General features: G+C 61.5%; 2 protein-coding genes across 2 annotated transcripts; one reads left to right on the forward strand and one right to left on the reverse strand.

Moving 5' to 3' along the window:
- Positions 1-208: 208 nt before the first annotated feature.
- On the reverse strand, positions 209-7,584 carry SDF4 (stromal cell derived factor 4). Its single transcript, XM_056128383.1, has 8 exons — positions 7,523-7,584; positions 6,984-7,070; positions 6,565-6,888; positions 5,315-5,451; positions 3,282-3,395; positions 1,741-1,899; positions 1,474-1,649; positions 209-661 (listed from the first exon to the last, which is right to left on the reverse strand). Exons 3-8 carry the CDS (start codon positions 6,864-6,866, stop codon positions 485-487), a joined length of 1,065 nt encoding a protein of 354 aa, XP_055984358.1. The 5' UTR covers positions 6,867-6,888; positions 6,984-7,070; positions 7,523-7,584; the 3' UTR covers positions 209-484.
- A 90-nt stretch (positions 7,585-7,674) lies between these two features.
- Positions 7,675-8,723, forward strand: B3GALT6 (beta-1,3-galactosyltransferase 6). Its single transcript, XM_056128384.1, has one exon. It carries the CDS (start codon positions 7,691-7,693, stop codon positions 8,660-8,662), a length of 972 nt encoding a protein of 323 aa, XP_055984359.1. The 5' UTR covers positions 7,675-7,690; the 3' UTR covers positions 8,663-8,723.
- Positions 8,724-13,023: the final 4,300 nt, after the last annotated feature.

Consider the following 13,023-nt stretch of genomic DNA (forward strand, 5'->3'; position numbering starts at 1 on the left):
TTCACTCTGGAGCCTGGACCCCCAACCTTGCCCTGAGGACCCCCACGACCTGCCTCTCTAGCTGCTGCATGCATATATGCCCCAGTCCCTCGCCCAGTTCCCCCACACAGCTGCAGCTGGTGGGCCCCAGAGCTCAGGTCTTGGGGGGGGTCCCAAGATTACCCACCCCCACCCCCACCGGCCCTGAAAGCCACCAGCCCACAAATGATCCAAATTATTTTGTGTGTTTATCATCAAAGAAATGCAACTGGGAGAAAAAGGCAGCTCTCCTTGAACATGAATCTGCTGACTCTGGTCACTGAGTCTCCGTTCTTCTAGAGACCGTTAGGACGGACAGCCCCCAGCACCCCAGGGCTTGCCGCAGACACGGGCACCCAAAGCCTCCCTGTTCGTCTCCACTTTCAGTTCTCCTGGGACCAGCAGGAGCAGCTGTGCCTGTGGTCTCAGCCCGCCACAGGGCCGGCTCCAAGCACAGGAGGCGGCCTCAGAACTCCTCGTGTACGTTGCGGGCATAGTCCACCAGCTTGCTGCCCGTGAAGAACTCGCTGTACTTCAGCACCTCCTCGGGCTCCAGGTGCTGGTTCTGGTTCTCATCTGCGATGGCGATCATCTGCTTGGCCTCGTTGAGAGCGCTGTACTCATTCATGGGGTCCATGTAGCTCTGCAAGGCTCCCAGTCAGCCCTGCCGTCCAGCCACACCCAGCGGCCCGTGCCCATGCCCGAGACTGACCCATGACCAGCCGAGCAAAGTCCCCCTGCTGAGCGCTGCGTGGCCAGAGCAGCAGGGCACTGGGGAATGTTCTGGATGTGGCTCAGCCAGCCTGCTGTTAGCATGGTGTGTGTGCCATGCTGCTACCCCATCCTCACTGGGATGTCCCCTACCACAGAGGAAAAGGGGGACCCACAGAGCTGGGGCATGGAGGGAACGAGCCCGCAAAGCATGGCCAACTTTTCAGCACCAAGTGGGCAAGTGAGGCTGCAACCTGAGGCCTTCTGAGTGCCCAGTACCCAACACTCAGCTCATTTCCTGCCCCCTTTCCTCAGCGACAGCTAGAGCCTGTCTACAGGGCCCCTCGACAAGGCCCCCCGGCCCCCAGTCCCCAGGCCTCCGCATCCCCCAGTCCCCCGGTCTTCACGTCCCTCAATCCCCTGGCCTCCGTGTCCCTCAGTCCCCCCACATCCCCCACCAGCCTCTGCGTCCCCCAGTCTTCGTGTCCCCCAGTCCCCTTGCCTCTGTGTCCCCCAGTTCCCTGGCTCCGCGTCTCCAGTCCCCCACATCCCCCCCAGCCTCTGCGTTCCCCAATCTCCGCGTCCCCCAGTCCCTCAGATCCCCCCCAGCCTCTGCATCCCCCAGTCTTCATGTCCCCCAGTCCCCTGACCTCCGCGCCCCCAGTCCCCCGCGGCCTCCGCATCCCCCCAGTCCCCTGGCCCCCCACGTCCCCCCACGTCTCTCTGGCCCGTGTCCTCCTGTACCTCCAGCTCCTCCATGGTCACAATCCCATTGTGGTCGGCATCGATGAGCTCCTCAAACTCACGCTTCCTGTCTCGGACCCAGTGGTCGTCGATGTCCTGGCCCTGCTGGTTCTCCACGGTGCCCACCGGCAGGGAGATGAACTCAGACAGGGACAGGAGCTTGTCTCCGTCCTGGTCTGCAGGAAGGAGGGAGCAGCGTTGGCGCCTCCCAGGGCCCAGCCGCAGCCAGACCCGGGATGGCACAGGAGCAGCCCCGCCGGGCCTCACCCAGGTCCCGCACGATCTCCTTGACCATGAACTTCAGCATGCCACGGCTGTGCTCGGGGTGCAGGAAGGACAGGAACTCGTCCTCGGTCAGCAGCAGGTCCGAGGGGGGGTTGTCCGCCTGGTACCAGCGGTCCTTGAGGTTCTCCAGGACTTCCTGTGCTGAGAAGGGAGCAGCATAGGTACCCAGCACTTCGACACCTGCCGGAAGCTTCCACAGGGTCGTGACCCCCAGCGCCCTGGACTACCGGCTGTCTCACGCTGGGCACGGAAGAGCAGGGACAAGGAAGGCCTATGTGCACAGGAGGGGCCAGCAGGTGTTTCTGCACCCGGAGGGGTCCCCAGGGTGCAGGGACACCCAGCTATACGTTGTCCTGGGGGGACACTGCTGTACCCACCCATCCAAGTGGGCTGGGGGTGCTGCCCATCAGGGACAAGCCAGCAGGGAAGCCACATGCTGCCCCTGGGCTCTGATAGTGGCCCTCGAGTCACTCTGAGAGGCGGACGCCCCCACAGAGGCACCCCGGGAACCTCCAGGAACCCCAGGACATGTCCACAGGATGGCTGGGCTGATCCTCACTCTAGGAAGCAGGCTCGTGGCCACAAAGGGCAGCCTAAAGGGACAGCAGGGTGGGAGCTCCCAGCACGGAGACCCCTGCCCCCTGCCCTCATTGTGGCCCTGCCTACGACCCCACCCATAGCCCAGGCACACCACGGGGTGGGGCTCACCAACTGCAAGGGTACCCCGGGGAATCAAAGGTGGACAGTGAGAGGCCACATCCCAGCAGCAGGGACAGCTGGGCTCCTCACCCCCTGGATGGCCTCAGGGACAATGCAGTCCCCTCCCTCCGCACGCAGACCGTGCAGCCCACCAGGAAGGGCCCGCGAGAACCACCTGACTCCCGGCTATAGCGCAGGGAGCCTGCAGCACCCAGCCCAGCCTGACCGGACACCAAGGGCCCACGAGCCCTGCAACTGGGCGCTGCCCACTCCAGTCTGTGTGCACAGCCATGCGGCGACACCTCGAGATGCAGGAGGCGCTCTGGATAGAATCTGAGCCCCACCTGTGGGCCAGGCAGAGGGGACCTGCTGATGTCCCACCTGATAGGCAGGGTAGCACGCAGGCACAGGTGGGACACCCACGTGGGCACTCCTCACAGTTGCTCACAACCCCAGAAAATGCGTGCCCCCTGTACTGCCCAGGCTACTGGGTGGGATGCTAGCCCGAGACAGGAAGGCCTGGCACTGCGGATCCCTCAGCAAAGCTACCGCAGGGGGAGACAAGCCATGTGCTCGCGAGCTGCCTGAGACTCCCACAGGACCACCCGGCCTTGACAAGGGACAGCCGAGTGCCAGGTCACATTCCTGGCTCATGGGAGTGGGAACAGGTCCCAGGGGTGAGGGAGACTCAGCCATGCTGGACGCGGCCTCCCACACCCGCACCCCAGACACCACAAAGCTGTCCTGGCTTCTGGCTTGGGGCACGTCCCACACCGGCCACCCTCCTGCTCCTCCCCAGGGCCGGGCGCGAGATGGACACTCACTCTCCTCATCCACCTTCAGCTCCTCATGGTTCCTCATCTTCTCGGCCACTTCTGCCTCATCATGGCCTTTGCTCACCAAGAACTTCACCTTGTACTCGTCCCATGACACGCGGCCTGCGGGACACCGGCCCACCAGATCAGGGGACCGACCCAGCAAGGCGGCCGTGAGCAGCCGGGACACGAGCGACTCAATCAAATCGCCTTGCATGACAGGGAGCCACACAGGCCACTAGGGGCCAGGACAGCAGGGAGGGCGCACGCTGCACCATGCACCAGGCCCCGAGAAGAGAGAGCCAAAACCGGGGGCAGTTGTAGGAGACACCCACATATACCCCCACCATGCCCATGCCCACACACACACCTACACCTACACATACCCACACCCACACACACCTGTACCCACACATACCTGCACCCACGGAGGGACCCTCCACTGGTTAGATATCAACCCTAAGTGCTTTAGGCTTCATCAGTAAATTGCCCCCTTTCTTCCTCCCAGAGAAGTTTAATTGCTTGCCCTTGCTAGCATCCCTAACTAAAGTTTATCTTTAACCTTTCCCTTGTATTTTGCTGCTCATTGTCACAGTTCCCCAGTCAGTCTTGATTACTTGTAAGCCAAAAAGGGTTTTTTTTTCTTGCTTTTTGGGTCACAACCGGAGATGTACAGGGGTTACTCCTGGCTCTGCACTCAGGAATTACTCCTGACCATATGGGATGCTGGGAATCGAATCCATCGGACATGTGCAAGGCAAACCCCCTACCTGCTGTGCTATTGCTCTAGCCCATAAGCCAAAACTTTCTGGTAATTCTGAACTCGAATTTGTACTGTTTTGTATTTGAAGTGCTGTATAAATGTACCTGCTTTTCTATTTCCCTATAGCCTTTTTATATTTACTATAGAGCAATGTTCTTTGGTTAAACGCAGGAAGACCATTAATCAACTCCTAATATTTGGGAGTTGTTTGGCTCTGAAATCAACTTCTGCTGAAATCTCTCTGAAATATACCTGTTCCTGGGCATAATTACTTGGTCAGAATTACTTGACTCAGGTTTCAGTTGCTGTAGTTCCTAACACACCTAAAGGGAGGTCCCGCCGTGGGACTGGGATGGTCCCGGGGCGAGTGGCAAAGCTACCGGGCATCGAAATGGGACAGTCTAGAAAGCATAAAAATGCATGGTCTTGATGCAAGCTGGTACAACTTAAGAGACAGTACTCCCATGAGGAAGGACAAGCTGAACTGGTCTGAGGATTTAGTCTGGGATTTACGGTAAAAGCCTTGCTTGTTCTCATCCCAGAGAACTCAGTGTTGGGATCTTTGTCTCTTACTGTGTTTATCCAAACAACTGCAAGTATTGATAACATATACAATCAGAGGGAAAGATAACAACAAAGTCTCAACGAGACAGAGTGTCTCCTTGAGCTGATCTCCCCAAGAGAATTTAATTTCCTCTGCCAAATGTTTATCTATGTAAATGACCAATCACACCTATCCTTACCTCAACCTCCCTTTTCAGATGTTCTGTAAGTATGCTAGCAGCACTGCATTAAACAGGCAGTTTTCACAATCAGACTGTGGTCCCTGTCTCCCCATCTCCCTGTCGGGGAGCCCTGGGGAAGCAGAGAGGCAGTTCTGGGCCACCGGACGCAAGGCGCATCCCCCACGGTTTACTTTGTGAATTCACACCACCCACTCATATACTTGCATCCACACCCACACCTGCACCTCCCCCCACACACACACCTGCACCCCCTCCAACACCCACACCCGTACCCACACACTTCCACTCCACACTGAGAGATCCCCCATACACACCCACACACCCACTCCCATACCCACACACCAGAATCCACACCCACACCTGTACACACACACACACTCTCTCTCTCTCCAACACCCACACCCACATCCACTGAGGGACCCACCCCCACTGCCACACCAGCCTGCAAAGTCAGCTGGGTGTGCCTCCCTCCTGCTTCCTGTCCCAGGTTCCTGCGCTGCAGCCACGTCCGGGCTGGGTGGGCCCCACCTCACCATCCCCATCGGGGTCCACGGCGTGAAAGTGTGCCCGGCTCTCCTGCACAGCCTCCCGCAGGTGCTCGGCAGACTTGGCCATGATCCAGCGCTGCATCTCCTGGGCACTGATCCTCCTGTCGGTGTCAGCATCCACCCTGCGGACACAGGGACAGAAGCTTGTGACCAAGAGCTCCAGGCCACAGGGACATGTCGGGACAACCGGGGGGACAGACAACCTTCAGTCCCACCTTCAGCTGGAGCCCCACCTTAAGTGGGCCATGCTGGAGTGACAAGGCGGAGACACCTGACAGGGATGAAAAGCCAGAGCAGTCAGCTCACCAGGTGGCCCCCAAGATGGAAGTGAGGGATGCAATGTGCACTGCCTGCCTGTGTGGGGGTCCTGAGCTCAGAGAAATTGTCAGGACAGGGCCCACAGCTCAGGTGGTGCTGGCAAGAGCTGGCTCCTGTGTGGGAATGCCCCGCCCTTCTACAGAGGGCTCTGGGGCGCAGCCAGGCTGCTCCGTGCAGATGCTAGCTGCAGTGGGCACCAGGCACCACGGACCCAGGGAGCCTCCTTCACCACCGGGGCAGCTGGGCCCAAAGGCACTACAGCCCTCACCCCAAGTCAGGGGAAGTCACACCCACCTGCATCTCCAAGTCCTCAGGGCCTCAGCAGCCTGTCCTGGCGGCCCTCAGGTCCTCCGCCCAGACACTCTGCCCCAAGGCCTGCGACCTAAACCCTGCCCTGCAAAAAGGCCCCAGTGACCTGTGTCCATTAGTCCCCGTGTTCTACGCCCGAATCCTGTGTCCCCTTTGCCCATGTCCCAGGTCTGTCTCATGCTGGCAGCACAGTGAGCTCTGCATGCTCAATGCACAAGTGACCCATATGTGCTCACAGCATGTGTTTAAGTCACGTGTGATCACCACCATTCAATAACACCATACCTGTGTGCTCACTGCACACAGGTAATCTGCATGTGTTCACATACACATGGAACGTGTGATCTCTACGTTAACAGAACAGGTTATCTCTGTTTAAGTTCAATACACGTATGATCTCCGTGCGCTCACACAACTGTGTTCATGACACGATCTCTGCATGCTCACACACACACGTGACGTGTGTGTACACGGCACAGGGGATCTCTGAGTGTGCTCAACGAGCACGTAGTGAGTGTGCTTGTGTAGCACAGACTGCCAGTGTGTGCCCGGCACACATGAGCCACGCAGACTCCTAGTGCACGTGGGCAGGCAGGGTCGGTGCCTACTTGGAGAAGATGACCATCAGCTTCCGCCTGCTCTTGCGCGGCTCGGCATCCTCCTCAAACCCGTCCGTGTCCTTCCCCAGGAACACCTCCTGATGGAAGTCCTTGTTGAGGTGCCCGTCCAGCTCGAGCTTCACCCCGTTCAGGTGGTCAGGGGGCAGGATCTCGTGCTCGTCTCTGCTGGCTCGGTCCCGAGCAGAAGAGTGGTTGGCAGGCCGTGCAGAGGCGCGCATCAGCAGCACGAGCCCCAGGAGCCAGAGGCAGCGAGGAAGCGGGCTGCCCAGCGGGGCCAGTCTACACGCCATGGCCGGCTGGGCCCGGGAGGAGCTGGGGAGGGGGCGGACAGGTGAGGGAGTGTGGCGGGGCTGCATCGGAGCACCAGGCCGGACCGAGCAGGTTCGCCCCTTAGCCCCCCGGCCCACCTGTGCACCCACAGGCCCCCAGCAGCCGATGAGTGGCCCGGAGCTGCTGTCCGACAACGCCTCCGACACTTCCCGGAAAGACGGTTTCTGCGGACACAGGGAATACTGGGTCGGGGGGCACTGGCGGCCCAGGCCTGCCGCAGCCGGGCCCCTCCCCTCTAGGCCCGGATGACCTTGGGGCCAGTCCGGCACTGCCCACCGCCCCCGGTTTCCCACAAGACAGGAAGCTCCCGCCTCACCGCAGCCCTGGGCACACATCCTGGCGGGGCGACCGTACCCCCGGCGGCCAGCCCTCCGCCTCCCCACGGCGCTACCCCCGCGCGAGCGCGCACGGCGGGGGTCCCCGCGCACCCACGGGCGGGCGCGAACGCCGGCCCGTGCCGGGCCTTAGCTGCGCCAGTCCCGGCGGGCCCCGCGCCCCCGGGTGCGGCCAACGTCACGGAGACTCCGGAGCCGCCGGCGGGCGCGGGGGGCCCGGGCAGGGGCGGCCGCATGCGCCGGCGACAGACGCCCCCACGGCCCGCCGGCCCCGCACTCACCGCGGCAACCCCGACGCCCGGCCGGCCCACTCAGGCCGCCGCCATCTTGCTTCCGGGCAGGGGCGGGGCGGGCGGGGCGGGACGGCGCCATCTTGCTTCCGGGCGGAAGCGGGCGCCGCCACGTGACAGGCCGCAACGGCGCCTGCGCGGTGCCCGCCCGGCCCCGCCATGAAGCTGCCGCGGCGCGCGTGGCGGCGCCGCGCGGCGCTGGCCCTGGGCGGCCTGGCGCTGGGCGGCGCCGCGCTGCTCTACCTGGCGCGCTGCGCGGCCGACGCGCCCCGCGCCACGCCCGCACCCGCGCCCGCCGCCAACGCCTTCCTGGCCGTGCTGGTGGCCAGCGCGCCGCGCGCGACCGAGCGCCGCGCCGCCATCCGTAGCACGTGGCTGGCGGCGGCGCGGCGCGGGCCGCCCGGGGCCGTGTGGGCGCGCTTCGCCGTGGGCACGCGCGGCCTGGGCGCCGGCGAGCGGCGCGCGCTGGAGCGCGAGCAGGCGCGCCACGGGGACCTGCTGCTGCTGCCCGCGCTGCGCGACGCCTACGAGAACCTCACGGCCAAGGTGCTGGCCATGCTCAGCTGGCTGGACGAGCACGTGGCCTTCGAGTTCGTGCTCAAGGCGGACGACGACTCGTTCGTGCGGCTGGACGCCATGCTGGCCGAGCTGCGCGCGCGCGATCCCGCGAGGCGCCGCCGCCTCTACTGGGGCTTCTTCTCTGGCCGCGGGCGCGTGAAGCCGGGGGGCCGCTGGCGCGAGGCCTCCTGGCAGCTCTGCGACTACTACCTGCCCTACGCGCTGGGCGGCGGCTACGTGCTCTCGGCCGACCTGGTGCACTACCTGCGCCTTAGCCGCGCCTACCTGCGCGCCTGGCACAGTGAGGACGTGTCGCTGGGCGCCTGGCTGGCGCCCGTGGACGTGCAGCGCGAGCACGACCCGCGCTTCGATACCGAGTACCGGTCCCGCGGCTGCAGCAACCAGTATCTGGTCACGCACAAGCAGAGCCCGGAGGACATGCTGGAGAAGGCACGCACGCTGGCCCGCCTCGGCCGCCTGTGCGAGCACGAGGTGCAGCTGCGCCTGTCCTACGAGTACGACTGGTCAGCGCCGCCGTCGCAGTGCTGCCAGCGGAAGGAGGGCATCCCCTGAGCAGCCGCCGACCCCCCGGAGCGGCCCGCGCAAGCCCCAGCTGAGAGAGGAGAGGAGTGGGGAGGCCGCGCCGCACCCGAGCCACAGGGGAGAGCCGGGGGAGGGGGGGGGGGCCTGCCCCACCTCTGAGCCGGGGGAGACCGGGAGCCTGCGCTGCGCCCGCCGCCCGGAGACGCCTGTGCCGGCCCTGAGGCCCCCCCCCCCCCCCCCGTGGCCTGACCTCTGCGCGATTTCCTGTGAATCCAGGCCGACCCACTGCGCTTGGCGCCTTGATGTAAACTTGATGTAAACATGAAGTGCAGCTTTATGTAAACGAGAGTGATGAAGTGGGAGCCTGTGGGCTCGGTGCTCTCTTAAATTATTGAAGAAAAGGCTTGTCTTCCAGCCCTTGAAATGCTGTGTCTGTTTGCAAGAGCGCAGGTCCCTGTAGCAGCAGGAGGTGGAAGGGGAAAGAATCCGTCCTCTTTGTAAGCCCCACTGTCTGAGACGCCCCTGTTAAGGTGCTTCTTGGCGCTCCCTCTGCTGTGATGAAGAGCCTGGGCTGGAGTTCAGGAATCCCAAAGAACCCTTGCCGTTCCTTAAGCAGGTCTTCAGATTCCATTTGAATAACAGGCTTTGTTGGCCAGTGAGTCCCAGCCAAGGACACAAGGCCTGGTATCCAGCATGTGGATGCCTCTCTGACCTCAGTGCTGGCCCTGGGAAACTGGACAGTGAAGGTCTCGTGGGGGTCATGGGAGAAGTGTGGGCTGGGTGGTCACCATCTTTGTTTGGGCCCACTGCTGGGGTTACAGTCCCTGGCCATTGGCCCACGTGCTCATGTGGCTCTCAGCTCCAGTGGCTGTGGCCGCAGCCTCAGCTGGAAGTTGAAACCGGGTGCCAACAAGGCCACTCTAGTTTTCCCTACCGTGGACCATCCTCATGACCTCATTTGACCTGGTCACCTTCCAGAGGCCATCACACTGGGGCCTTCAGACAGATTTGGAGAACACAACCAATTCCTGCAGCAGGCTCGGGAAGTCTTTAAGGTGAAAGAAGGGGCTATGCAGCCAGTGGCCTGCCTGGCTTGCCCCTGTCACGGGGAGCCTGAGCAGAGGCCTGAGGTGCCTAGGGTCCTGATGACCAGGCCACTGGTCTGTGTCGGCCAGTAGAAGCTCAGCACCAGGTTCGTGAGACAGCGTCCAGGCTAAGGGTGGCAGAATGAGGTGCTGGAGGGGGATCTTGTGTGCAGTCGGCATGTAGAGGGGCCTGTGGAAGCTGGACAGTGTGGACGTGGCCCGTCCCCGGTCCATGAGCCCAGGAGCAGAAGCCCTCACCCTGCCCAGGAGCTCTGGGTCGACGTGGGGGGTGGGCCTGTGTGCATCCAGTGTCTGAGACGTTCAGGACAGAGCAGGCCTACCCCAACTTGCCCATCCACACCCCACACTGCAGGACACCTGATGCCAGGACTCAGGACACGGGAGGGTGCCCACAAAGACAGGCCCCTTCCTGGAGGGGCTCACGCCACCTGCCAGTCCTCAGACGTGTGCTGGTGAGGCCAAGCTGCCCGGCACGGAACCTGCCCCCTCCCAGCCTGCTTCTGTCAGCTCCAGTTTCCCCCTTGCCTTGGTACCTTCCTCTGCCACCAGTGCTGGACCGGAGCAGCAGGAAGTGAGACCCTAGAACAGTTGGCAAGCAATGTTCTAGAACATAGGTCCCCCAATTTCTCCAATTGGTTGCCTCTCCTTAGTTAATGTCTGCCTGTGCCCTCCCTACCAGAGCACCAGGGCCATGTCACCCATCGGATATGGTACCCATCAGGCACCATGAGGTCCTCTCCTGGGAACTCTGGTCCTGTCCCCAAGCCCTAGCAGAGGGCAGGCGTGGGATGGGACGTGTGGTACCAGCCTCATCCTTGCCCACAGGCTGATTTGACTCTTCCCCCAAGGAGGCTCAAGAAACCAAGTTCCTTGGCCAAGGCCCCAGAGCCTAAGAAATGGGGACGGTTTGAAAGGGTCCGCAAATGGGATAAATCTCCAGAAAACAATGTTTCATTTCTAGGACATTCTTGCACTAAAGTGATATTGATGGGACGTGGGCAGTGCCATGGGGTGGGGCAGGGCGAGCTTGGAGACGGGTCCTGATCTAGGGATGGAAGCTTCCCACACCTGGCCTGGACGTGTTGGCCCATGTTTTCTTCGCTAGCTGGACTCTGCCATGGGTGCCTGAGAGAAAAATCCCTTTCTCTACCTTTCTCACTCCCAGCGGCATGTGAGGCTGGTCAACCTGGGTACAATCCCCAGCACCCCACTTGGGCCCCGAGGCCTGCCAGGAGTTATCTCTGAGCACTAACACATGTGGGCCCTAAAACAAAATCAAATAATTTTCTAACAAGCGCTGTGAAAAATATTTGTGCTAGAGTAATAGTACAGCAGGTAGGCACTTGCCTTGCACCAACAAACCCACGTTTGATCCCTGGCATCCCCTATGCTCCCTTCGTCACCACCAGGAGTAATCCTGAGTGCAGAGCCATAACCCTTGAGCATTGCTGGGTGTGATTCAAAACAAAAATTTTAAAAATTCAGATGCTGACAGCGCTAATAAAATGCAGATATACTAGGTTCCTGGAACCAGTCCCGTTTCAGTCCAGGCCCAACTGCCCTGCAGAGGTCAGTGGCTGGCCCTGGTGCTGCCCCATCATCTTGGATCTGGGTCAAGATCTCCCTACCCACTGCCCTGACCCCAGGCCCTTTCTAGCTGCCATATGGCCATAGTCTGGGCTGAGCACTGCAGGAGGCAGCAGAGACAGGCCAGAGGGAGCAGGAGACCCCGCAGCCTCCCCCAAGCCCAGGGAAGGCACCAATACGCAGCACAGGGGGACTTCCAGCTGCCCTTTAGGCTTAGTCTGGATCCACGGGGCCCATGGCCGCCCAGGGCCCGCACTGGGCACTGGGAGACAAGACCTTGCAGCAGGAGCCCCTGGGTGCCACCAGGACTGGGCCATGCATGACGGTCTGTGAGGCAGCCACTGTGTTCCTCCCCAAAAGGGCTAGAATGCTGGAGAGCTGTCTCCCCCTGGAGCTGAGGACATGGCCACGAGGCCTGGCCTCCTGTGTCTCTATGGGGCCACTTCCCGGCCCCTCCGAGGTTTTTAATGGCTGGAGAGCAGAACAAGGAACAAGGCCCCATCCCCTTTCTTCGAGGCCAAGGGCCACCCAGCCAGCCTGTGGCCTCCAGTTACGGCCTCTGCCAGATTCAACACCTCCAATTGTCTCACAAAGCCACCGGCCTGAGGGACCCAGCCTGTGCTGGGGACATGGGACTGCAGAATGCTGTCCCTGGCACCCTCCTCTGCCTCAACCCTCCCTCCCCAAGAGCACCGGGGGTCTGAGCCTGGTCAGCAGGCATCATGGTCACCAGGGCAGGCATGTCAGGAAACAGCTGGTAGCCTGAGAGTGCCCAGGTCGCGGGGAGAGGGAGGCAGACAGTATTAGCCTGGCCATGCAGGACAGGCTGGCTCTCCCCATCATTCACCAACCCCCCCCCTCCCCATCACCTTCCCCCCAGGTCTCAGCGGGTGGCCCTGGGGATGCAGGAGTCTACTCGCTCCCCCTCCCCCTTGTTGCAGCATAGTGGATGGAGGTGGGTCCCGCCTCCTGCTAACCCTGACCTGACCCAGTGCAGTGACCGTGGAGAGGCCATCCAGGCCCCGCCCTATCCTGTGGCGTCTGAGGGTCTCACACTGCCTGGCTGCTGCCCGCAGGACCTTGCACCCTGATCGGGGTGATGGATGGACAATGCAAAACTCGACCCCCGCTAGGCATTGCCAGCTGTGTGCCTGGGGGTGTGTCCAAGTCGCTGCGGTTCGACCTGAGGCCCAGGGTACCCCCCGACAGGGACAAAGGTGGGGTGAGAGTGGAACCCGGCTGTGTCTGCTGTCTGCAGCCCCATGCACCATCAGACACGTGTGTCTGTCTCTGTATGTGTATCTGTATGTGTGTGAGACTCCGTGTCTGTGACTGTGTCTGAGATTGTGTCTGGGGACTGAATGTGTCTGTGTGACTGATGAGGAGTGTCTGAGACTATGTATCTATGACCGTGCAACTGTGTCTGTGTGTGAGACAGACTGTTGGTGTGACTGCGTCTGCGTGACTATGTGTATACTATGAGTGTATGTCTGTGTGACTAAGCCTGTGTGACTGTGTCTGTGTGACTATGTGTCTGTGTCTATAGCTGTGTGTGTCTGTATCACTGTACGTAACTAAGTCTGTGCGTACTATGGGTCTGTGTGTCTGTGTGACTAAGCCTATGTGTGTGTATGTCTGACAGGCTGTTGCAAAACTGTTATCACACCCCAGCACTGAGCGACTGCCCCAAGCAGAGGC

The sequence above is a fragment of the Sorex fumeus genome, unplaced genomic scaffold (assembly GCF_029834395.1).
Source record: "Sorex fumeus unplaced genomic scaffold, SorFum_2.1 ptg000064l, whole genome shotgun sequence".
NCBI lineage: Eukaryota > Metazoa > Chordata > Mammalia > Eulipotyphla > Soricidae > Sorex > Sorex fumeus.